We start from the raw sequence: 25,785 nt of genomic DNA, 5'->3' as shown, positions 1-25,785 counted from the left end.
CTCTTTCATGCCATGCTTTATATGCATGTCCTTGTGTTGAGAGATCAGATTTTCTTTAAAAATTTCCCACTTCTTTTTCATCACCTGTGTGATAAACTCGCAATATACTTTTCCCATAGGAAATAGGTCATCTTGAACTTCCATGCCTGGAAGTTTTTCTTGTCTAGCTTCTCACTTACAATTTGTGATAGACTCTCAAATATCTTTACTTGTAACTTAACAACCATGCTCTGACGGAGATGCATACCCCGTCCTCAATCTTGAAGGAGCCAAAGACACAGGGACCAAAAGGTGTGGCTTCTACCTTGGAGAATCTTTTTTGCATTTGTGGGTGCGACCCTCGACAAGATGATACTCCTGAAGGAAGAGTATCATGTCAATAGGTTCCCCATCTACGGCTCTATGAAGCTCCTCTCTAAGGATCCTACACCTCCTCAAGCACTGCGGTCCACTCAAACCTTGAATGTTCCATGAGACAATCCACATATCTAAGTGTAGTGGGAGGCACATTAGGGAAAATTTGGGCTCATTTTTGGGCCCTCTAAAGAATGCCACATCATCAAAAATGAGGCAAATGCAATTTTTTGTAAATCAACTCCAATTTTTTCAAAGGTTGCATATATAGAATCTACTCTTCAAATGACTTTTTCAATATGCATACTTTGTGTGGATAAGTGGCATCGACATAACCAGAGGTTTGTTGCATGTAAACCTCTCTCTATATATCTCCATTGAGGAATGCATTCTTGACATCCATTTGATGAAGTGACCATCTCTGGTGAGCTGCTAATGCCATGTGATACTGAAGGAGCTATATGAATCATCCAAGTTTGATTTATATAGTCATGCAAGAAGCACCCTTCTATGCCTTATACCTACTCAAGAATATCATAGTGATCCAAGAAGATGCAAGCCCAAGCTAAGGATGGAATTCCTACTTTCTACTCACCTGCTCTCTCGATTGTCGAAATGTCATGGCACGTACCATGCACCATGTAAGCACATGCAAATGCAACTAGGTGGCTTTTGGTATCGCCATACTAGTAAAAGTATGTTGGATGGAAGGATAGAATTTCTTACCACAATTACCTTAAACTCACCACCGCGGGCAGTTGATGTCCTCATTCTTCTTTGCTTCAGACTTCTCACCCAAGTTAGTCCCCCCAAAAAGCAATAAAGCCTAACTTCTTCCAAGCAAAGATGCATTAAACTTTAGCATCCCAAGTAGCATTGCAAGCTCTAGCAGTGACACAAATATCAAGCCACATATTCAATGCTCTACTCTGTCACTGTAAGCAAATAAGCAATGTTAACACAAGATTTCAACTCTTTGTAAAACACTCTATTATAAAAAGCAAAAGAGTAATTTTTTTAATTAATCCTAATCTAACCCAACTAAATCCAAGTACTAACATTAATATAAAAAATAAAAGGTGATGTAAATTAGTTTATGATGATTAGCTTCAGTAACCATAATTAGTAAAGCTAAAAATCAAGATTTTTTACAGTCCTAATCTGGTTGATTTAAGATCATAGGCTTATAGAGCTCGATTTCTTGATTCCGACGATGGTCTCCGATTTCAAATCTGAGTCTGAGAACTCATGATATGAGTAAAACAAGTCTCACTATTATCTTAACCAGAGAATGATAATTTTAATTAAGAGTTAATCAAAAATTAATTATATCCTAGTCTGGAAACTCAAGATATGAGTAAAATGAGTCTCACTCTTATCTTAATCAAAGAATGATGATTTTGATTAAGAGTTAATCAAAACATTAATTATATCCTAATTAATTGATGTAAAATGCTAATGTAATCCTAATACAGCTAATAATGCAATGCTTGAACATTTTTTTATTTTTTTTCAATATTAATTAACACTTAAGTTCGTCTGTTATATTTTCATAGAACAAACAAAGTGTACTGTCGACACAAAAATTCAATAAAAATCAACTTTAAAACACAAAAACAAGTCAATCCAACCACACAAAACACATTAAATCACTCAAAAAACACAAATCACATCAAAATTCCCTAAAAATTAGAAAAATCCCTTCCTTTTCTTAACCTTCCTCCAACCTTATTCCCTCTAGTATACCCACAGAGCTCAAAAAATGGAGAAAAATGCAATGCAAGCTCAATGAACCATCACAAAGGCTAAGGCAAACCGTGCCTTCCCGATAGTGGCACCAATGCTTATCTCAAATCTCCCTACTCCAAGAACACGCACAAAGGCATTATACCCACATCGATAGCTTGCTAATGGAGAGAAGATTAGTAAAACTTACTTGTGGGGATGCTCGGTGATACCTGTTAGAGCTTCCCACCAAGAGAGGCCCTCCAACCACTTCTTGTAGCTAGCCGATGTAGACCGCTCCACCGTCGTCACTCCTGGTGTTTTAGAGTTAGCTTGCATTGGACATATCCCCTCACAGTGTAGTTACCATGGTGTAGAGATAAAGGACCAACTGCTCTCTCTCACTCACTCTCCCTCTCTCAATGCACACATAAGCAAGAGGATAGTAAGAGAAGACCAATCCCCTCACAGCATTGTTGCCATGGAGTATCGTAGGTAATCAAAGCACACTCTCACTCACACACTCACAAGAGCAAGAGGATAGCAAGAGAAGGCAAGAGATCTCAAATCTTGACAACCGCCTCATCCACAAGCCAACTCATCAACGTAGAAAAGGTCCAGTCTAGAGAGGTTTGGGCCTATACCTCTTCTATCTGATCTTGAGAAGCTCACACACCCTGGGCTACGCCCGAACTTTGGAAAGTGCGATGGATCATGTCCCTGAGATGGTGTTCGTGTCTCCTTCGAGTACTCAGTGCCTGAGACGATGTTCGTGCCTCCTCTGAGTCTCTCCTCCACCACCTCCAACATGTAATCACCACTCGTGCACCAAAAATCAGCCTGTGGGAGGGACTGATGTATCACGCTCCAAAAAGTGGCTTTGCCTTTTCTAGTGTTGTGTTCGAAGCATAGAGATTAAAGAAATCCATTATGTCCTCTCCAATCCTAATGATCACCAACTATGCTCTCCCTCTGACTATGGTGCCTGAATCAATCATTTTTGTGGTAAGAGTTGCTCACTGACGGAGATGCATACCCCGACCTCGATCTTGGAGGAGCCAAAGGCACAGGGACCAAAAGGTGTGGCTTCTACCTTGGAGAATCTTTTTTGCATTTGTGGGTGCGACCCTCGACAAGATGGTACTCCTGAAGGAAGAGTATCATGTCAATAGGTTTCCCAACTACGCTCTATGAAGCTCCTCTCTAAGGATCCTGCACCTCCTCAAGCACTGCGGTCCACCCAAACCTTGAATGTTCCATGAGACAATCCACATATCTAAGTGCAGTGGGAGGCAAAACTGTTGTTAGAAATGCCCTCCGCTCTAAGAGTCTTGGGTGTGAGTTTGGATGGTGAGTAATCACAATCCATCCTGAGGCGGGTCTAGCTTTGTCTTAGCTTTTCCTTGATTTTTTTTTTTCTTTCTTTTTCTTGTTGTGGGCCTAGTTGTTCCCTCTCTGGCTCTTAAGACATGATTCTACATGTGGAAGGTCAGAGTCCGTAGGAGGGGGGGAAGACAATCAAGCGTCGGGGGGGAGCTCCAAACTCTCGATACCCTTAGACTTTTCCAACTCATTCCTCTACAACTCATTTATGTAGTCCTATGTGGAAAGATGCAAACCATGGCTTTGGGAGGTTCTTTCTACTTCATGTCTTTGATCAATGACTATAGTAAAAAGGTTTTGGTTTACTTCTTCAAGGAAAAATTGCCAAATTTTGGAAAGTTTAAATAATAACTTGCAATGGTCAAAGTAGAAATAGGCATAAAGATAAAGAAGCTAAGGATGAATCGAAAAGGCGAGTTCACATCAAAGGTATTCGATGCTCACTACAAGAAGAGTGGGATTCACAACCACCATGGCTCATACTCTGTAGGAAAATGGAGTTGTTGAACACAAACATTAGACAATCGTGGAGATGACTTAGAAGTGATTGCTACATGCATGTACCTAATGTAGACATGCAAATACTGGATCCAAAGAGCAAAAAATGCAAATTTTCTAGGTTATGATATGGAGTCAAAAACTTATCAACTCTATGCCCCAGAGGCCAAGAAGATAACAGTACAAATATCCAGCTTGAAGAGGAATTTTGATGAGGTACAAGAAGAGCCTTCCTCGTCTTCACCTAGTATAAGGGAAAAAAAATACAAGAAATTACTAGCCACAAGGACACATCATAGGAAGCAAGTAGTCCCACTTGAAGTGGAATCAGACAAGGAAGAGCCTAAAATGCCACGAAAGGAAAAGCCATTCCCTAAGTGGTACTTCAACTTTTGGATGGTGGCAGCACTGCTAGACATTGAGAGTTTTGGCATTGGTATCCCAAAAAAGGTGGCTTCTGTACTAGATGGATGTGAAATTGGCTTTGAATGGTGAGATCGAGGAGGTATATGTGGAGTAGCCTCAAGGATTTGTTGTCCCCAATTGAGAAGGCAAAGTATGCAAGTTAAAACATTGAATGGTCTAAAATATACCAGCAAATTAATTCCTTTTTTGGTCGGTATTGGTCTCATTCAAAGCCTTTCAGATACACACTTGTATGTTTTTCTTAATATGGGCAAGTGGATGGTCATTGTCTTGTATGTGAATAATCTAATTATAACAAGTAATCATAAGAAGAAGATTGTTCAAACCAAGGAGATGTTTAGCCAAGTGTTTAAGATAATAGACCTTGGTCTCATGCATTGAAATCTACTAGATACTACAACATCCCCACTAACGTCATCAGTGCCCAATAGTGGGTGTAGAACTCTGTATCAAGATATGCTCTCACACACGCACTCCACACACACACACACACACACATATAAGAGCATATATTCACACAAAGCCCTTCGTACTGAGTTTCTATCAAACCTCCGGAAATAAGGGCAGACTCAGCCATAATGAAGCCTAGCACTAAGGGAAGTAGCAAATAGAAAGAATTAGTACAGAAAATAAGTAGTTGATAGGGCAAATGCACCGCTAAAGATAGATGACAAAGGTCAAGATTGCATAACAGAACATGAACCTTCATCTTGGCAAGCCTATGAAGTTACCACCCTTGCTTGCACTCAAATCGAAGCCATCTATGACCATTTCTCCAACATGGCACCTTGTTCTGATCACTTAGCAGAAACTTGACTCAAAGAAGCTCGAAGATCTGCAAAAGACACCGAAGTGAAGGAAAATTTTCAAGTCACCCTGTGTTGCAGTAGCAGAAGACTTGCATTAAATGAACACATTCTACCTGGATAGGCATCTCTTCTATGACAATTCCACAGCCTTCTTCAATATTCCTTAACAAAGCCACTTCTCCTCCCACTAACATACTTATCACAATGCCTCCTGATACAAAGCTAAAAACCTCAAGTGAGACAGCACCACATATCTGCATCTTTACCAAAACTTGCATCAAGAGATTGTCAACTAAAAGCAACTACATCTACCTGATGACCCTACTGCCAGATGTCCCAAACATGCTGCCAGTCTCCTTTGGTATGCCTCCTAAGTGGCAAAAATACCAGCAAGCTATTAGCCACAAAAAAATGGAAGAGAAGCTTCTCAAAGGGGCCAATTAGATTACCTTTTTGGTAGGAAGGTCATAATTTATCAAAATTCTAGCAAATAAAGGGGCCTCCGCAAGAGCTTGGGAAGGTAAACAAGCATCCGTGACCACGAGAAGATGAGAATGTGCCTCTTGTGTCTCCATGTTCACATTTCTTTCCACATTCTCCTCTAAAGACTCGTTCCAATCAGCCACTGCTTTCTGAAAATGCTCTAGTATTGAGAATCGTTCAGCTTCAGAGAGATCGCTGTGCTGGAATAAATAAAACATGCCATTCAAGATGTTAAAAGGAAAGAATTCATAAGCAGCATAATCATTTTGGCAACTTCAACATAATACCTTTCGCTAGTCCACATCCTTGCATTGACCACATTAAATCCGACATAATTTTCTAGAAGTAGAGAAGCCAATATCACTGAATTCTCTCCTTGAGTTCCTCACCAAGTTCCACCATCAGGCAATTTATTAGGCCAAGATCCAGGCACCAAAACACGAGTGTGAACACGATATTGGATGTGCAGGACAGTTGACAATGAAAAATTTACATTCCAGGCTACGTTGGCACATCCCGACCTGATGTGTTTGCATCACGGAAGGCTGGGCAGCAGGGGCAGGGCACAGGACTCTCCGTACAGCATGCGGGCTGGTCAGGTGCTGGTTAGGCAGCACAGGGAAGGTCAGGTAGCCCAAGGAGAAGTACGATTACATCAAGCTATCTTCAGGTGCACATATCACCAGAAAAAGTGCCCAGACCTACAAGAGGCAAGCATCCAGGGTGTCCAAGATCTTCCCTAGCTGAATAGGCTACCTACTCATGCTACTGTGTATTTTTCTTTCCTCTCTTCTCTTGAGAGTCAAATGTACTGACAAAACCTAATCAGCACGCACACCTTAATCAGATGTCTTCCATGGACCATAATGATGTAACAATTCTACTAGTCGTGAGCATAGCATTTGAGAATATCAAATGCCATCTCATTGAAAGTTTCCATTTGATTATGAGACTAAGAGTGAAGGGCACTGGAGGAATTTAATTTCATCCCAAAGTTATTAAGTGTTGGCTGCCAGAATTGTCCCGTGAACTTACTATCACGATCTTGAGACATTAGCTTTGTCTACAACATGAAACCAATGTTGTCTCTTCCACAGTAATGTTACCCTTGGAAGCACCAGAACTAACTTGCTAAGTCTATCCACAATGGTTAGCCAATGGGTGTTTCACTTACCCAAGCTAGGTGGCATATTTTTTACATGCACCATGTTGATTTGCTCAAAAGGAGGATTAAGAACCTCTAATGACATTAGCGAACCAAGTGTTTTTCCATGAGGTACCTTTACCTTGTTGCAACTCAAACACGCACTCACATAATCACGGCACATGTGAGGCTAGAAATACTCTCAGGCTTCTCGAAGGTACAATGTGTCATGACATGTGGCTTAATCATGTTCATTGACTAGCCTGGACTCCATTTACTTGAAAAGACATCATCCAAGAGACATGACCTTTCTCTAAGGATCACACCTTTTGATGAAGAAACATATCCTTTCAAGAGACAACAAAAGGTCGTGGCTTCCCGTGAAGGGACACATGACTAACGTTTCTTTAGGAAAGTTATACCTCAACCAATGGGACATGACTCTTCACATTAAAAGGCACAACTATTCATTCATGAGTCATGCCTCTTTCAAGAGGCATGACTCCTCGATAGTAACCTTTCACTCTCTTGAAGAGAGGCCTTTTGCATCACCAATGCGACAAACACACATTCCTTTCTGCTCTACATGTTTACTCAGGATCAAGTCTTGATCGTATTTAATTAAATAGCTAAGACTAGCAATAGCCTGCATGGTTGTATCACAGCAAACAAGCTCCACATGTGAAATGCACAACTTCCCCCCTTATACTAGCATACCCATAGATAGAATAGAAAGAAATTCAGAGAGCCCCCAACTTTGCGTGCACACCCCCCCCCCCGGACCCCACGCCTCGCCTTGTGCACCTTCCCAGTGCCCTTACCTCTTCGCCGACATCACCTTTGCCCTCTCCTTCACCATCACGTCTTCCCTCACTGCACTCCGTCCCCACTTGTATCCTCTGCTTCCCCGCCCAAGCCCCGGCCTGCCCTTCCTCCATCGTGCACGGCATCCCTCGCCGTCCCTCCTTTTCTTTGTGCAGCAGTTTGTGGGCTGTATTTTCTTGGCACCGCTAAGCCGCATCTGGTCCTTTCCCCTCATGAGGACTCCATGGTAGTCAATGTCGAGATCGGGCCAAGGTCAATGTCGAGGCACAAGATAGCTGATGCCAAGCTCACCACGAGGATGACCCACAAGAGGCTTACACCGGGCTACTACCAAAATTCCAATGTAAATACTTAAACCAAATTCTAAGGCTTTCAAACACCCACAAGAACTCTTCACATAATATGGACAGGAATCCCAAGATGGCAAACTCCAAAGTGATAATAAGGTAGTGCTTTTAGCGCCAAACGTTCATCTCCAAAGGGCTACAGTGACAAGCAGCGCTGTGTTGGTGGCGGTACTACTGGAGTGGCACAGGCGCCACTTGGCTACGCAGAAAACACTGTACACAGGTGGCGGGCAGTTGCAATAAAGGCACTGCTGGGCTGAGTCAAGCAGCGCTGATGACTACAAGAGGGATTAATCGGTACTAGGGCAAGGCAGCGCTGTCGCACAAGGGGATGCAGGTGCTGCAAGGCAGAGGCGGTGTAGGTAGGCGTTCAGAAGCTACAACTGATGGCGGCGCTAGTGGTGCAGGCGGCGCACAGCAGCAAGCAAAGATAGTGGCGGCGCTAGTGCTGTTGGCGACACACAGTACTGAGCAAGGCGGCGAATGATGGCGCTGCAGGTACAGACGGCGCATAGCAGCAACAGATCAAGGCAGCAGCAGTCGGCTGAGTACTCCAGATAGGGGAGCAGGGTGGCAGAACGCCAAGGATTGAAGGGGTGATAACTGTCGGTTCTGGTGGAGAGGTTAGTATGTGAGGATGATGATGAAGATGAGTCTTCACAACTTCTTTCTCCAAGGTTCTCCTCGAGTCTTCTATGATCCATCAAGAGGATGCCTGGTCCTTTAAATACTTGAGGGGATACCTACTTTTATCCATGCTTTGCTTTTGCCTTTATTCCCTAGCTTTTGTTTTATTCCCGTGCTTTTGCTTTAATAATAGTCAAAGTTCTTGATTTATGCTTTTACAACTTCAAGGCCTTGCTTTTTGGCCCTGGAGATGCTTTTTGAAAAAGCGGCTTATAGCTTTTTGACTCAGTTCGACATGCTCTTTTCAACGATGCCCTCAGCTTTTTGGTCAACAAAGTTTGACTTTTGCTTTTACCTACTTTTTGACCCAGATGAGTGCTTTTTGACCCAAGTCAAGGCGGCGGCAATCGGCTGAGTACTCCAGATAGGGGCATAGGGTGGCAGAACGTTGGGGATTGAAGGGGTGATAACTGCCGGTTGTGGTGGAGAGGTTAGTTTGTGAGGATGATGATGAAGATGAGTCTTCACAACTTCTTTCTCCAAGGTTCTCCTCAAGTCTTCTATGATCCATCAAGAGGATGCGTAGTCCTTTAAATACTTGAGGGGATGCCTACTTTTATCCATGCTTTGCTTTTGCCTTTATTCCCTAGCTTTTGTTTTATTTCCGTGCTTTTGCTTTGCCTCCTTGCTTTTGCTTTAATAATAGTCAACGTTCTTGATTTCTGCTTTTACAACTTCAGAGCCTTGCTTTTTGGCCCTGGAGATGCTTTTTGAAAAAGTTATAGCTTTTTGAATCGATTCGACATGCTCTTTTCAACAGTGCCCTCAGCTTTTTGGTCAACAAAGTTCGACTTTTGCTTTTACTTGCTTTTTGACCCAGATGAGTGCTTTTTCCAATTCCAACTTTAGGAACCTTGTTTCCATGTGTCCATCATCGTGTTCATGTGTCCAAGCATGAGTTCTATCATGTGAAAAGAGCATGGAGACCATGCATGGCACATTGTCTCAATAACTTGCTTAAAGACATTGGAAAGTTGCATTGGGTAAAGTCCACAATTGACACAGGCAAAGAGGTTGTTTCTTTCATAACCCGCCACCATTACTCTCTTGCATTATATCATAGGTTTGCAAAGAAGAATTATTGAAGTACTCCGACACCCGCTTTGCATACAGTTTCGTGATGCTTCGTCATCTCTTTCATGTGAGACCGGCCCTAAAGCAGATGATAGCATGCCCTGATTCGGAGTCGTGGCCTACTCATAGGCAAGCACTTGGACAGCTTTGCTATGCTACTATTACACAGGATGCATTTTGGCCTTCTATAGAGCATCTTCTCAAGTTATGTTGGCCGATTGTTAAGGTTTTTGAAGCATGTGGATGGAGATGTGCCTTACATTGGGAAGATTTATGAGGCCATGGATCGGATGGTTGAGAACATCCATTTCATAGTGACTGATGCAGATAGAAGACAAGAGTTGGAGGATCTTGTAGTGAGTAGATGGAACCAATATGATTCTCCACTACATACAGCTACCTATGTGCTTGATCCAGAGTTAGGGAAAACAGCAACAGCAAGCAGACGGTGAGGTGGTACGTGGTTGATGCATAACGCAGACAGAAGGGAGAGTAGAGAGAGAGAGAGAGAGAGAGAGAGAGATGTGGCTGGAAATTTAGTATATTTCATATGGTACAAAAAGGTACCCTTCTACAGCCCTATGCTGCCTTCATACAAAAGGTCATAAACACCAAAATCTAGTCCTACTCTAAGGACCCTAAGGACCCATTCCATAAAGGAATGAATGAATAGAACAATGAGCAAACTTGCTATTTATATGCCTCTTGGACTTCATGGAGAGCTGGCCGACTGCTCTCGGCCAACAGACTGGACCATATATCCATCATAAATGATGCGCCTGACATGCTTGCAGCCGACAATCCTTCTCTTGCAGCTGACAAATTCTCCAGTTCCTCTCCAAGTCCAAACTAGCCTCTTTCTGCACCTTGTGTTCCAAATCCTAGCTTTAATGGTCTTTTTCTTGGCTGCCCCTTCTGGATTAGCTCTGAGAATGTCCATAGCACATAACATCCCCCTCTGCTAAACTTGATGACGGGATTCCAACCTGTTCTTGGATGACTGTCATCATCCCAATCTTTTCCTGTAGTATGCGGAAGCTTTGGAGAAAGATCGTTACTTCAAAACTCAAAAATCAGCACTCTTTTCGCGACGGAAATTAATGCACAAACTGAAAGGAGATGTCCAGAAAATAGAGAGAGAAGGGGGAGATGGAGAGGACACAATATTGGGTCCCAATTACCCTCTATAGGGCCCCCACCACGTATGGTGTATTTGCTTTATTAGAATGATGTAAATCTGAAAGCAAATACAGAAAACTTGACCTTTTCTTGGCTGGGAAATCCTTGCCCTTGACCTTCAGAAGCCCACCCCTTTGCTTAGCAATCTCCTTGGCTTGTCTGGCCCTTGATTGGCTTGAGCTCTTGGTGAAAACTGAGATGAATGACAGGATTGTGGACCTCTCCTATTTATACTACTCTTCAGGGGCAGTCGGCCAGTAGAAGAGCAGTCGGCCAGCATCATATTCCCACGACTGACCAAAATCAGCATTAAATGCTCAAATAAATCCCAATAAATGCTGCGTAAATTCCCTAGCAGGCCGGGGAGGCAGGCGCTTGCTTCTAGAAGGCTGGGCATAGTCTTTGCCCACAATCCATGGGCTGGGCAGCCTGTATGGGCTGCCCCATACTTGCCCTACAGCCCTATGAAGGCTGTAACCTCCTGAAAATGGCCTTATTCTTGCCTTAGGACTGTCCTACAGCCCTTCCATGGCTGGTGGGTCCAGCCTCGGCCTTCCTGGCCCTCATGGGGGTGGTTCTACACCATTCCCATGCCCACACTAAGCTCCGGGGTAGCCCTATGGGGGCTGGCCCCTTGTCCTAAACATAATCTACTCAGTGATCTGGCATCCAGTACCAAACCAGATACACAGAACCACGGACATCATTCTAGAGGGAGACTCACAGCGCGGACTGGCACTGTTTCATGTGCAGGACAGTGCACACCTGACCTTGAACTCATGTGCAGGACTATGCACACCTGACCTCGAACGACTGAGATGGATCCCTGGCTGACTCGTCTCGGACTGGGCTCACATGGGACCAGTTCACCATCCCAGGTCCTGCACCTTCTGTACAGAAATGTCTACGTGGCATCCAAGTGCGGGATGCACGTGACATCCCCTTCTGCTTAACTTGACGGAAGCTGCATAGCCTCCATATAATCCGTCAATAATGCCGGATAATCTTCGAAAAATTCTTTGTCGAGCCATACCGCTTCATGAGTTCCTCGGTCCTGAAACTTCGTGAGGAACTGTCGTAGTCTTCGCCCTGAGCCATGCTTGAAACGGTGCAGAAGGGTCTGTTCTGGAACCATTACTTCTGCTTCATCCACAATGTCTGGTTCTGCTTCGTCTTTGACCTCTGAAGGGGGTGGACGAAGCAGAAGGGTCTGTTCTGGAACCATTACTTCTGCTTCATCCACAATGTCTGGTTCTGCTTCGTCTTTGACCTCTGAAGGGGGTGGACCTGTATATGGCTTTAACCAACTGACATGAAATACATCGTGCATAGTCCAACTTGGAGGTAGCTTTAACTGCATAGACACCTCATTAATCTTTTTCCGGATGGGAAAAGGTCCGAAGCTCCTGAAAGACAACTTTGGGCATCGCTTGCCCACCTGCTTCAATCTTTGCTTCATTATCCGAAGATAAACCCAATCTCCTTCCGAAAACTTCATATCCCTTCGGTCTTTATTGGCCTGTCGAGTGTAGGCCTCTTGCACTTTAGCCAATCTGTCTTTTACTGACTCTAGGATCTCCTGGTAAGACTCCGTCACTCTGTTCGCCTCCGGTACTGAAGACGAAGTCCTGGTTAACAACGACTGGAAAGGTCTTCCAAACGCTGCCTCATATGGAGTCCTGCCAATAGCTGAAGAAAAAGAGTCATTCAAAACAGCTTGAACTCAAGGCAAAAACCATTCCCACTTACCTTGCTGATCATGGACATAACACTTCAGCACATCAAAGGCCAACTGGTTGTATATCTCTATCTGGCCATCTGTCTGTGGGTGGAATGCACTGAAAAAATTCAACTTAGTACCAAAACTAATCAAACAATGCCCTCCAAAAATGACTGGTAAACTTGGCATCTCGGTCTGACACTATGGTCCTAGGAATCCCGCCAATCGGGTACCAATGCCGAATGAATAGCTGGGGAACATCCTCGGCGGTCACATTGGCCCTGCAAGGAATAAGCATAACAAATTTGCTAAACCTATCAACAATAGTTAAGCACTGCGTATTACACTTACTCGGACTAGGAGGCAGATTAGTGACAAATGTCCTAGAAAGGACCCTCAGGAATTGGCAAGAGCTGTAACAACCCTATCTTCTTTCCACGAGGAGCTTTCACCTTTTGACAAATGTCACAGCGTTGTACATATGTAAACACATCACGCCTCATCTTTGGCCAATAGTATTGCCGTTCTAATTTCTCCAGAGTCGAATTCATGCCCCTATGACCACTTGTAATGGCATCATGGACATCATGGAGAAGAGCTGCCCGAAATGACTTCATGACACATAGTCGGCCTTTGTAGAAAAGCCAACCATCGCATATCAGAAAATGGCATGGTCCTGTGGCATCCAATGCCTGTTCCCACTGAGTACCGAATTCCTCGGAATCCGCGTACGTGTGCTTCATGTCCTCTAGTCCTGTACCAACAAGGTCAAGTCTAGTGGTCTGAATCGTAGATACTTGTCCCTTCCTGCTCAAAGCATCGGCCACTCGATTGGCCTTTCCTGGAAGGTACTCAATCATACCACCAAACTGCTGGAAAATCTGACTCCAGCGGTGTTGTCGATCACTCCACTGTGCACTTGGCATCGTATTAATCCAGCACAATGCTTGATGGTCAGTGCGAACCTCGAAGTCACGGCCATACAGGAAATGTTTCCAATGTTTCAAGGCCTGTATAACTGCTAGGAGTTCACGATCATAGACTGAGTAGTTCTTTTCGGCGGGCAGTAACTTACGAGACATGTAAGCTACTGGATGACCATTCTGTTGCAATACACCTCCAATTGCGATGTTACTCGCATCGGTGATCACTTGAAATGGTTCGTCCCACGAGGCAAGAGCTAAACAAGGCGCTTCTGATAAAGCCACCTTGAGGTTCTGGAATGCCTCCAACGCTCGTGGAGTCATTCGAATCTTTTGCCTTCTTCTTTTCACTCCCTTTAGCAGATCGGTGAGATCTTCCGAGAGATCAGAAAACTTGTCAATGTGGGTGGAATATGCCTGGCATATACCCACAAATGATCGAATGTCATAAGCCGTCTGAGGTACTTCCCAGTTAACAATCTTGGCCACTTTAGCCAGATCAAGTCAAATGCCTTCAGCACTAATTATATATCCCAAGTAATGCACCTGGAACAGATAAAATTCTGACTTCTTTTCATTGACATAGAGCTCATTGCTTTCCAGCAACTTAAGGACTTTCTCCACATCAATGTCATGCTGCTCAATTGTAGCTGAAAATATGAGTATGTCGTCCAGAAATATGAACACACACTCTCCAATCAACTCCCGGAAAATACGCATCATCATGCGGTTAAATGTAGTTGGGGCGTTCGTCAAACCAAATGGCATGACCACAAATTCATAGTGGGCTCGTTCTGTCTTGGGGATGTCCCCCTCTACAATCCGTACCTGGTGGTACCCACTCTTTAAATCCAGTTTGGAGAACACCTTTGCTCCATTCAGCCTCTCGAGAATATAGTCAATTCAAGGCATCGGGAATCTGCTCTTGATAGTCAGCTTGTTGAGTGCACGATAATCAACACAACACCGGAAAGATCCATCTTTCTTCTTGACAAACAAGATCGGTGCTGCAAATGGCGAAACGCTGGGGCGGATGAAGCCAGCTTGCAATAATTCTTGGAGTTGGCGGTCCAACTCCGATCCCATTGCCTTAGAAAGGCGATACGGAAACTTGCTCGGGGGTTCCGAGCCTGGGAGGTCAATCCTGTGATCCTCCGATTTGGACGGGGCAGCTAGGGAGGGAGACTGTCCCAAAGAAAAATCTTCTGGAACTTTTCATGGAGAACCGAGTACTTCTCGGAAGCACTGGCCACCGTCTGGGCTGTCTGGATGTAAATCATCACACACTTTGCACCTTTCCTGACTGCTCGCTTAGCCTGCAAGTGGCTTATGAGCGGAAAGTTTGGAATACCTGGCTCACACTTAATGGACACCGGGGTGTTTGACACATTGCGATTGATCTGGAACGTGTGCTTGTCCCACTTGACATCAGGAAGAAACTTGTGAAACCAACGTACCGACCAATCTCCTCCTCGCGACATCCCATACCGCCACGAAGCTGCCCTCGCGGGCCTCGAGATTGCTGTCGGCCTCGGCTGCACATGCGCCTGACATGCTTGCAGCCGACAATCCTTCTCTTGCAGCCGACAGATTCTCCGGTTCCTCTCCAAGTCCAAACTAGCCTCTTTCTGCACCTTGTGCTCCAAATCCTAGCTTTTATGGTCTTTTTCTTGGCTGCCCCTTCTGGATTAGCTCTGAGAATGTCCATGGCATTTTCATGCACATGACAGTACTCCAGAGAAAAGACGCAAGGTGAAGGATCAGCTTGCAAACTATCCCAACAAAGAGGGAATGTTTGGATGGAGTGATGCACAACATGACAAGTTGAAAGCTGAACTTTAAACCTTTATTTAAATCTATGTCATATAAACCTTTATTAGATGTTTGAAGTGCAATTATGGTTTTTCAAATTGTCATGTTGTAGGTTTCATGTTGATGATGTCACTTGGTGGGACGAGTATGGTGCAGAAAGACCAGAGCTTCAGCACCTGGCCATTCTGCTGGAATATCTGACTCCAGCGGTGTTATCAATCACTCCACTATGCACTTGGCATCGTCTGAATCCAGCGCAATGCCTGATGGTCAATGCGAACCTCGAAGTCACGGCCATAGAGGAAATGTTTCCAATGTTTCAAGGCATGTATAACTGCTAGGAGTTCACGATCATAGACTGAGTAGTTCTTTTCAGCGGGCAGTAACTTACGAGACATGTAAGCTACCGGATGACCATTCTGTTGCAATACACCTCCAATTGCGATGTTACTCGCATCGGTGATCACTTGAAATGGTTCGTCCCACGAGGCAAGAGCTAAACAAGGCGCTTTTGATAAAGCCACCTTGAGGTTTTGGAATGCCTCCAACGCTCGTGGAGTCATTCGAATCTTTTGCCTTCTGGTTTTCACTCCCTTTAGCAGATCGGTGAGATCTGCCGAGAGATCAGAAAACTTGTCAATGTGGGTGGAATATGCCTGGCATATACCCACAAATGATCGAATGTCATAAGCTGTCTGTGGTACTTCCCAGTTAACAATCTCGGCCACCTTAGCCGGATCAAGTCGAATGCCTTCAGCACTAATTATATATCCCAAGTAATGTACCTGGAACAGATAAAATTCTGACTTCTTTTCATTGACATAGAGCTCGTTGCTTTCCAGCAACTTAAGAACTTTCTCCACATCAATGTCATGCTGCTCAACTGTAGCTGAAAATATGAGTATGTCGTCCAGAAATATGAACACACACTCTCCAATCAACTCCCGGAAAACACGCATCATCATGCAGTTAAATGTAGCTGGTGCGTTCGTCAAACCAAATGGCATGACCACAAATTCATAGTGGGCCCATTCTGTACGGAAGGCTGTCTTGGGGATGTCCCCCTCTACAATCCGTACCTGGTGGTACCCACTCTTTAAATCCAGTTTGGAGAACACCTTTGCTCCATTCAGCCTCTCGAGAATATAGTCAATTCGAGGCATCGGGAATCTACTCTTGATAGTCAGCTTGTTGAGTGCACGATAATCGACACACAACCGGGAAGACCCATCTTTCTTCTTGACAAACAAGATCAGTGCTGCAAATGGCGACACGCTGGGGCGGATGAAGCCAGCTTGCAACAATTCTTGGAGTTGGCGGTCCAACTCCGATTCCATTGCCTTAGAAAGGCGATACGGAAACTTGCTCGGGGGTTTCGAGCCTGGGAGGAGGTCAATCCTGTGATCCTCCGGTCTGGACGGGGGGAGCTAGGGAGGGAGACTGTCATGAAGAAAAATCTTCTGGAACTTTTCATGGAGGACCGAGTACTTCTCGGAAGCACTGGCCACCGTCTGGGCTGTCTGGATGTAAATCATCGCACACTGTGCGCCTTTTCTGACTGCTCGCTTAGCCTGCAAGTGGCTTATGAGCGAAAAGTTTGGAATACCTGGCTCACATTTAATGGTCACCGGGGTATTGGACACATTTCGATGGATTTGAAACGTGTGCTTGTCCCACTTGACATCAGGAAGAAACTTGTGAAACCACTGGATACCCAAAATTATGTCTGCTCCTACAAGAGGGGCAACCATAAAGTCACGCACAAACTCGATGCCCTGAATCACTAACTTAGCACCTAGAGCTTCATACTTGACGCTCGTTGTTATACCTGTGCTAAAACCCTCCACCTGTTTGTCCACCGGAGTCAACTCGAAACGGGCACACCTAGCGGTCTGTTCCGTGACCACATCCTCCATGCTGCCGCTGTCAAACAAGACGACTCCTCTCTGGCCACCTATGTAGCCAAAGGACTTGAGCAATTCGTTGCGCTCATACTCCTGGTCATGGGTGCCCTTCTGCTTATCTTCGAGCTCCCGGCTAATAATTGCTCCAACTCAAGCACCGGGGGTTGAAGAACTAGGGGTGGCCGCTGGGGTCTGTGTGGGAGCTGTGCTCACCCACGGAAGCTGTGGAGGCGGCGGCGGCCTTTGGAGGCTTCTTCGGACAATCCCGAGAAGTATGTCCTTTTGTGTGACAAAAGAAACATCTACCCTCCTTCTTGTACTGAGAAAGCTCCTCAGCACTCAACTTGCCACCTATCTTGCCTGCCTCCGCTTTCTGGTCTGGAGTAATCTTAGACGCATTGTTCGAGTTCTTGGAGCCAGAGGCTCTCGGGCTCTGTCCCAGGGAAGACCTCGTCTGGTTCTGGCTTTTGCCTCCCGAGGTGTTAGCCCTAGGAGAAGCCGGCTGGGAAGTCTTGGGCTTGCCACCATTGTGTTTCATTTTTGCACTCTGCGCAAGCGAGAGTGCGTCCTCAAAGGTGGCTGGCCTAAACATACGCACCTCCCATTGGATTTGCGTGTCCAAGCCATACAAAAACTGCCCTTTCTTGTCCGTATCAGATAAGCCTAATTGCAGACACAAGGTCGAAATTTTATTGGCAAACTGAAGGACTGGTTGCGCGTTTTGACGCGCTCCCCTAAACTCGTCTTCGAGTCGCTCAAGGTAGTGGGGCGGTAGAAACCGCTGCTTAAGGTCGCGGACGAATTCGTCCCACCCATAAGCTGCCATACCTGCTCTGGTGTGGGCAGGAGCCCACTGAGTCCACCAAGGAATGGCCTCACCTTCCAAGTACCAACTAGCTAAGATCACTTTGTCAGTATCTGTTTTCCTAACTGCGGCAAAGTAAGCTTCAAATTGATGTAACCATGAATAAAGAGTTGTGGGATCGAGTTTACCATTATACTTACTGAAATTCATTTTCTCGGAAAAATGATTTGAGGGCGCCGCCGGTGTCAATCTGGCGTCCAAAGCTCTGAGGTAACGCTCGTGTTCCACGCGTCGCATGGCGTCGTCTTCTCGTTGTCGAATCTCCAATGCACGCATCTACGTCTCAAGCAAGGAGCTTGGCTGCGGCTGTGACCCCGCAAGAGGGTCCCTGTGACGAGGATCTGGTATCTGGGATACGGAAGGAGAGGGAGGAGGAGATGGAAAACGCGACGCTGGAGAGCGAGAACGCTCCTCCAGAGCCAAGATCCGCGCCTTCTGCTCATCCAACTTGGCTGTCTGGTCTGCGATTGCTCGCATCATCTGCTGGAACATGTCTGTGACACTCAAGCCAAGTGCCCTAGCTGGGCTGCCTGGTGCACTCTGGTCCCATGGTTCTTGTTCTCTCTCGTCGCCAAAGCTCGCCATAGCGGGAAAATGCAATTCCTTTTCGGAACGCAATCTGACCATCCACTATCTGTGTGGGAGGCTTCCAGAGGCTAAAAACCAACCGTCCTTCGAGGGACAGGAGTCACTCTGAAAGGGGTAGTCCACCAGCGTCTAAAAACCAACCACACAAGCGAGAAAAATTTTCTGGTTTTCTTTGCTGAATCTTTGTCCTTGAAGTAGGCTCTGATACCACTGTAATATGCGGAAGCTTCGGAGAAGGATCGGTACTTCAAAACTCAGAAATCAGCACTCTTTTCGTGACGGAATTAACGCACAAACTGAAAGGAGATGTGCAGAAAATAGAGAGAGAAGGGGGAGATGGAGAGGACACAGTATTGGGTTCCAATTACCCTCTGTAAGGCCCACACCACGGATGGTGTATTTGCTTTATTAGAATGATGTAAATCTGAAAACAAATACAGAAAACTTGACCTTTTCTTGGCTGGGAAAACCCTGCCCTTGACCTTCAGAAGTCCACCCCTTTGCTTGGCAATCTCCTTGGCTTGACTGGCACTTGATTGGCTTGAGCACTTGGTGAAAACTGAGATGAATGATGGGATTATGGCTCTCTTCTATTTATACTATCCTTCAGGGGCAATCGGCCAGCATAAGGGCAGGCGGCCAACATCAGATATGTCCCACGACTGGATATTCAGCATTTAATGCTGAAAAATCCCATTAACTGCTGGAAAAATTCCCATAAATCCTGCGCATCACTTCCTGGCTGGCTGGACATCAGGCGCCTGCTTCTTAAGGGCTGGGCACATCTTTTGCCCACAATCCCAAAGCTGGGCAGCCTGTATGGGCTGCCCCATACATGCCCTACAGCCATTTAAAGGCTGTATGTTCCTGAAAATAGCCTTATCTTTGCCCTAGGGCTGTCCCACAGCCCTTCCCAGGCTGGTGGGTCCAGCCTGGGCCTTCCTCGCCCTCATGGGGATGGTTTCACACCATTCCCATGCCCATACTAAGCTCTGGGGTAGCCCTATGGGCTGGCCCCTTGTCCTAAACATACTCTACTCAGTGATCTGGCATCCGGTACCATACCAGATACACAGAACCACTGACATCATTCTAGAGGGAGACTCACAGCGCGGACTGGCACTGTTTCATGTGCAGGACAGTGCACACCTGACCTCAGGACAATGCACACCTGACCTCAGGACGACTGAGATGGATCCCTGGCTGACTCGTCCCGGATTGGGCTCACATGGGACCAGTTCACCATCCCAGGTCCAGCACCTTCTGTATAGAAATGTCTACGTGGCATCCAAGTGCGGGATGCACGTGACAAATTCTTTGTGCATCTGAGCATTTTCTCTCTCTCTCTACACTCACATTACGAGTACATGCTATCCACCTTAGGTTAGTTACCTTCTGCTAGCCCTAAATGCAAAATTTGGTATCAGAGCCATTTCCTGCCCACCACCGAAGACTTCGTCTTTCCTCCGTCCAGCGACTCGATCAGTTTCGAGTGTCATTTGGCCAAGTTCGGTTCAGTAGTCCAACAACTTGCTAGCCTTAAATGTGAGCCGAAGATGAAGAGAAAGTGGTTGTACTTAATAAGTGTATGCGAGGGATCACTCGGCTTGAGCACACTCTGGAAGTCCTTTGCCTAGCAGCCTACAACCTTTGAAGACCTGGTGGCTTTACTCTTCGAGAGGGATAGGAGAAATAAAGCAGCTATGATCATGACAAAGTCTTCATCAACTCCAACAACCGGAAAAGTGGCAGGATGAAACCGATAGGGGACCCAGAACGATAGACCAACACTTCAAATATACCAGACAGAGCTTTGAAAACATAGCGGAAGAAACACAAATAAAATAATGACACCACACTAAGCCGGAACGGCTAGCCCCCCGTAGGAACTTTCTTTATTCAAAGAATAAACTGTTACAATAGACCAAGGTGTGGGTGCAATTCCTGCACCGGATTTTCCACAAAGCTTCCTCGATAAACACTTTGCTCAAGGATCTAGGTACAATCAGCACCAAGAACCAGTACGAATCAGCCTTGAAACAGCCCCAACAACAGTGGCCACTCCGGGAAGAGAGAGAGACAAGGTGCTGTCTTGCTGTACGACCAGCACTCAGGAGAGAAATCTTTGTATTGTTGTACAACCAGCACTATAGGAGAGAGAACACGCCAAGTGGCCGGTGTACGGCCAACGCTCAGAGGAAAACAAGAGCTTTTTGCTGCCCTGCTGTACAGCCAGTGCTCAAGGAAAGAGAGCATGCTGCTGCTGTATTTGCAGGGATCAGCAAGTGCCCCTTTTCCTTGGCCGCCAGTAGTATGCTCCCTCTCCCTTGAGCGCTGGCCGTGTAGCAAGGGATCTTCAAGCGTTTTCATCTTTTCTGGCGGGTAGCAGTTCCTCTTTGGTGTGCTGGCCATATAGCAGCAGCATGCTCTCTTTCCCTGAGCATTGGCCAAGAAAAACCCATCCCTACTTTTTTAAAGTCGACCAACCCCAAAAATAGCTGTGCTTTTCCCCTTTTTGCCAAAAGTGGTTGAATAGCCAAAAATATCAAGTTTCATGCTTTTCTCAGGTTGTTGGTCAAGATTCCTCTAGGCGCCTCCCTTTGGTCCACCTAAGCATGCCCAGCAAGGACAAGGAAGACCGTATGTCGGCTGAGTATCCACCTAATCCGAGGCTCTGCTGAAGACTCTTCTCGCCACTAATGCAAGTCCAGATAGCTATAGGACTGCACATATGCTGGCTGAATGTGAAGAGGAGAGTCTGGATGTTGACCTGCTTCTGCACTTTCTGTTAAATACCTGAATATTTTGTGTGGGACTGAGGCACATGCATTTATATGGCCTCCTACTGCTGGTCGGCTGCCTGAGAAGGCTGTCGGCCTGCTGGAGTTCCCCACGACTGGCATAAATGCCTAGTCAACTGCTGTAAAACAGTCAGCTGCTATAAATGCCCTACCGGCTGCTGGTCGGGCTGTAGGGCTGCTGGCTGCTGGCCGACTGGTTGTCTGGCCTGGCCGATTGTCACCTAGGCCCACCAAAGGGCTGGCCGACTGTATGGCAAGGGTTTGGATACCCTTTGCAAGGCTAGACCACATTGGTCTGCCTTGGGGCTGGCCTGTAGCATGCGCCAAGCTAGGACCATATGAAACAACGAGCCTTTCTTTAAACCTGAGTTTAGTGAGTCTTTAGCAATCCTTTAAAACAACATACATGAATATGAAAGAGATGTAGTAGAGACGACACCAGATGGGGTCTTGAATTACCCACTGAAGGGGGCCCCCCTACGAGCAGGAGTATTTGCTTTATTTCTTCTTCTGGAGAACTGTATACAAGCTGAACTATGTCCACAAGATTGAGCAGACAAACTGACTGACTGACCGCCAAACGCAAGGACAAAGCGACCAAACACTAGGCAGAACTATTCATAAGCTTTAGGCGACTGTGAAGCTATCTTCGAGAGAAATACACCGGCCCGAGACTGAGGGTAGGTGTGCTGAATACTCCTGAAGAGACTGAGCTTCTTTGCCTAGGGCTGAGAGCACAAGTATGGCTGTAAGTATGCACAGGCAAGAGCCTAAGCATACATGCTTGCTTTCTGATGTTCATCTCTGATCTATACCTGCGTATTTTGGGAATGAACAAGCTGTGCCTTTTTATATGTCCACATGCTGCAAGTCTGCTGCCCCTTACTGTTGTCGGCCAGCATTAAATGCCACGATTGACATAAAATGTCAAGTCGACTGCAGCAATTGTTCATGACTCACATAAAATGCTAGTCGGCTGCCTGAATGCTGGTCAAGTGGCTATGTTACTATGATGTGGCTGGCAATTGCAGGCAAACCAGCGAGCTGTTGCTGTTGTGGAAGCCTTGAGGAGAGCCAAAGACATTGCCTGTGGGACTGCCCCAAGGCACAGCAGGTATGGCAGCGCATCCTCCGCCTATTCACCTCCAATCCAAGCACCACTTGCACAGTCACATGGGGGCCTGCAGCTTGGGTTGCGGAGGTCAGCGAGGCCTCACTTTACAAGGATGATGGACGAGGCCTTGCTTTGAGTCTCACTCACATGCGCATCTGATGACTGCAGCTGCAGCTCCCATACGGCAGTCACACTAACTTGCAATGGAGGACAGCAGCATAGCAGCTTCACACATCTGGCGAGCCCAATGCAACGAGGCCATCAACAGCTTGATCACCCCCCAGTGGAGATCATCTGTTCCATTTCGGTGGATCTCACACCTACCCTCCCGGGCCGTTTTGAGCGCTTGACCGGTGATTCGAATCATGCAGCAGCAGAGTGAGGCTTCCTTCTCTGCCTTTCAAAGGAGCACGATGGAGTTACTTGGCACTCCATGCCCATGTGGCTTTTCCCTCCGCCTCCAGTTGTAGCCACCTCTGATAGAGCTGCCAGCCAAGGAGGGAGCCCCCCCTTCCTTGTCTCATATGTATAGTTGGACTACTTTCTAGCAGTGTTGTATACAACCTTACCACTGGTTTTTCTTTATAACTAATAGAAGCATTGTTCTTTGGGGAAAAAAAAAATTTGACCTTAGCTGAACCTCTAAGTTGAGCTGAGGGATTAAGCTTAACTTGGAAGCTTACACTTAATCCCAACCTTTTTCTTCCTTGAGCCTAACTATCTCATCTGGACCAAATCCTTGCTAGACTAGGGTTAAAATCATTCAAAGGCTTTGCGAGAAAGCCATCATAGCCATAAGCAATTCATTGCTCATCAATTTAAGGAAGTACACGCTCAAGAACAGGAAGTTCAAGAGGCTTAAGGCAGAGAACGAAGTTCTTTAGAAACAGAACAACCACGGCCTTCACGAAGCAAAAGAAAACTCTGAAACGAGAAAAATGGTGAATAGTAACTCTAATCCTCTAACAAAATTGACAAAGTGCACTTTCGGAATTTCTACAGATATTTGATTGTAAAGCGCAGTTTGAGGGGAATCCCCCCCCCCCCCCCAAAAAAAAAAAAAACACTGAAACAAGGATCAAAATCTCCCCACAAAAACAAATGTCAACATTCAACCTCGAGATTTTTTCCACTAACTATTTCCTTTATTGTAAATAAAAGGAAGCCATTATTAAAGCTTCATCAGACCAGTGTAATTATATTTCTTTTCAACCGAGATGACAGATTGCTGTGTGATGCTTCACCAAAAAAAGAGAGCATGAAAAAGGGCATGATGGGCGACGAACCAGACAGCTCACTGAAATGTGCTGAGAAGAAGAGAAATGGCTGCACACAGCGTCAAGGGAATCTCTGGAACTGCAGCACATGATCAAGGGCAGGCCTTGCTTTCTCCCCAACACCTTCATCAAATCCACAAGAGTTCCCTGCATACACAACGTTCACAAATCCATGTGAGACAAGCTTTGAACAACAACTCCATGCTAGAGATGCTGCTTCAAAGCTCTAAGAAAGCTTGATCTTCTTGGATACCATCTTTAACTGGTGACGATCCACGGCAACGTAGTATTGTTTCAATGTCTCCATGTAGGCCTCTCGCTGCCTCTGAAAATACAAGAGTCTCTATAACGTCCTTACGCACCATTCGCTCATGATAATTCACTGCTACCCATGACACTAAGTGCCATGGGATATCAGCGAAGGGATCAAGGGCCATTGGATGGCCGACCAAGGGCCTGATGGCAGGCCCCACACTAAACATGGCCAGGCCCCCCACGGGATTTGAACCCGTGTGGCACGCTTGACAGCAGGTGAGCTATCCAACATATGGTGTCCTTGTAGCAAAGTGTTCTTAAGTTAGATTTTGCCTCCCTACCTTGAAAAAAAAAACCAACACCCGGTCGTCCATCAATGCCCGCCCATGATCGATGACTGAGAACTCGCCCGCCCGCCATGCATCTTCTCAGCCATTGATCCCTTCTCTCCCCCCTCATTAATATCCCGTCGTAGATAGTCCTGAGGAAATGCTACTAGTGGTACTCGCATCTCTCTCTCAACACACACACACACACACACATTGACTCTTTCTCTCTCTCTCTCTCTCTCTCTCTCTCTCTCTCTCTCTCTCTCTCTCTCTCTCTCTCTCTTATTCTAAGCATATTATGAGATTCGAGGGCGCTACCATTGCCTTTTCACAGAGGGATTTGGACCACTGGCTAGAGTCATGGACTTCTTTAGAGGGACTACCCGGGAGGACACACAGCCAAGACAGCCCAGCAGAGCAGGCACCCCGTGGGACTCTAGTTGAGAGAGCTATCTAGTTGGGCAGATCTAGACGCCCGAGGGTTCGCCGATCCTCACATCGAAGACGGTGCCTACACTTGCGAGGCATCGGGCTCGCCCGACCAGGCATCTCACTATGGCAAATATTCAGGCCATCCGGCAAAGACCCATGCTAGAGCTCCTAGGATGATTACGACTCCAGCCATATACTGTTGTACTCACTGTCACTTTTGTACTCCCCCATATTCATGTATTCATGTATCCATGTACTCATGTACCCCATTTTGACTAGTAGCATTAGCTTCCCACTCTCCCTAGTTGCTGCTTCCGGATGCCCCCTATCTGATGTATTGTGGGGCTAGATACTTACCTTCAGTTCTTTCTTTTCTTTTCCAAACAGTGTATCAGATGTCACATGGTTGTAACTTTGGTCTCATAGGTCACTTTGGCCTTTTGAAGACGTTAATATAACATTTCATTTCATTTCTGTCACGTAGGCTGTAATGCCTGTGATGACAGACCGGATGGCCATGTCCGGGGTTCAGTGGGAGAGGACGCCCATGCGGAGTCATGGGCGGCCAGGCTAGTGTGGACAGCAGGCCACACACTATATAGCCTAGGGGATGAGGGGCAATCCTCATTCTTCCTCTATGGCTGGGTGGTGAGCCAGAGGCTGTCCCCTCTTGTGGTAACGCCCGTAGCGGCGTTACGGATATCTAACACTGGTATTAGAGCATGGTTCGAGAGGATCGCGAGAGTCCGCGCGTGAACGGGGGACCGGAGCCCACTCGATGGTTTTCATCCACAATCTTCTCACCCTTATCTCGAATGGAGGGTGTGGAGG

The 25,785-nt window shown here is 46.1% G+C and overlaps 1 protein-coding gene across 1 annotated transcript; it reads right to left on the bottom strand.

The window, feature by feature from the left end:
• Positions 1–4,882: 4,882 nt before the first annotated feature.
• On the bottom strand, positions 4,883–24,383 carry LOC147636434 (initiation factor 4A-like protein). Its single transcript, XM_086801874.1, has 6 exons — positions 24,192–24,383; positions 23,948–24,085; positions 5,645–5,878; positions 5,508–5,565; positions 5,309–5,406; positions 4,883–5,221 (listed from the first exon to the last, which is right to left on the bottom strand). The coding sequence occupies exons 1-6, from the start codon at positions 24,243–24,245 to the stop codon at positions 5,204–5,206; spliced, it is 600 nt and encodes a 199-aa protein (XP_086658000.1). The 5' UTR covers positions 24,246–24,383; the 3' UTR covers positions 4,883–5,203.
• Between the last annotated feature and the right edge of the window lie 1,402 nt (positions 24,384–25,785).

The sequence above is a fragment of the Cibotium barometz genome, chromosome 8 (genome assembly GCF_041138505.1).
Source record: "Cibotium barometz isolate CiBa-2024 chromosome 8, ASM4113850v1, whole genome shotgun sequence".
NCBI lineage: Eukaryota > Viridiplantae > Streptophyta > Polypodiopsida > Cyatheales > Cibotiaceae > Cibotium > Cibotium barometz.
The sequence above is the reverse complement of the archived record's forward strand: the minus strand, read 5'-3'. Positions and strand labels throughout refer to the sequence as shown.

Bases quoted from the DNA above. Each gene is read 5' to 3' on its own strand.
- LOC147636434 (XM_086801874.1), bottom strand. From the start codon at position 24,245: ATGGAGACATTGAAACAATACTACGTTGCCGTGGATCGTCACCAGTTA. The intron at 24,086-24,191 runs GTATCCAAGAAG...TTGTGTATGCAG, and splicing joins ATCGTCACCAGTTAAAGATG to GGAACTCTTGTGGATTTGAT. The intron at 5,407-5,507 runs GTAGATGTAGTT...GCTTTGTATCAG, and splicing joins TCTGGCAGTAGGGTCATCAG to GAGGCATTGTGATAAGTATG.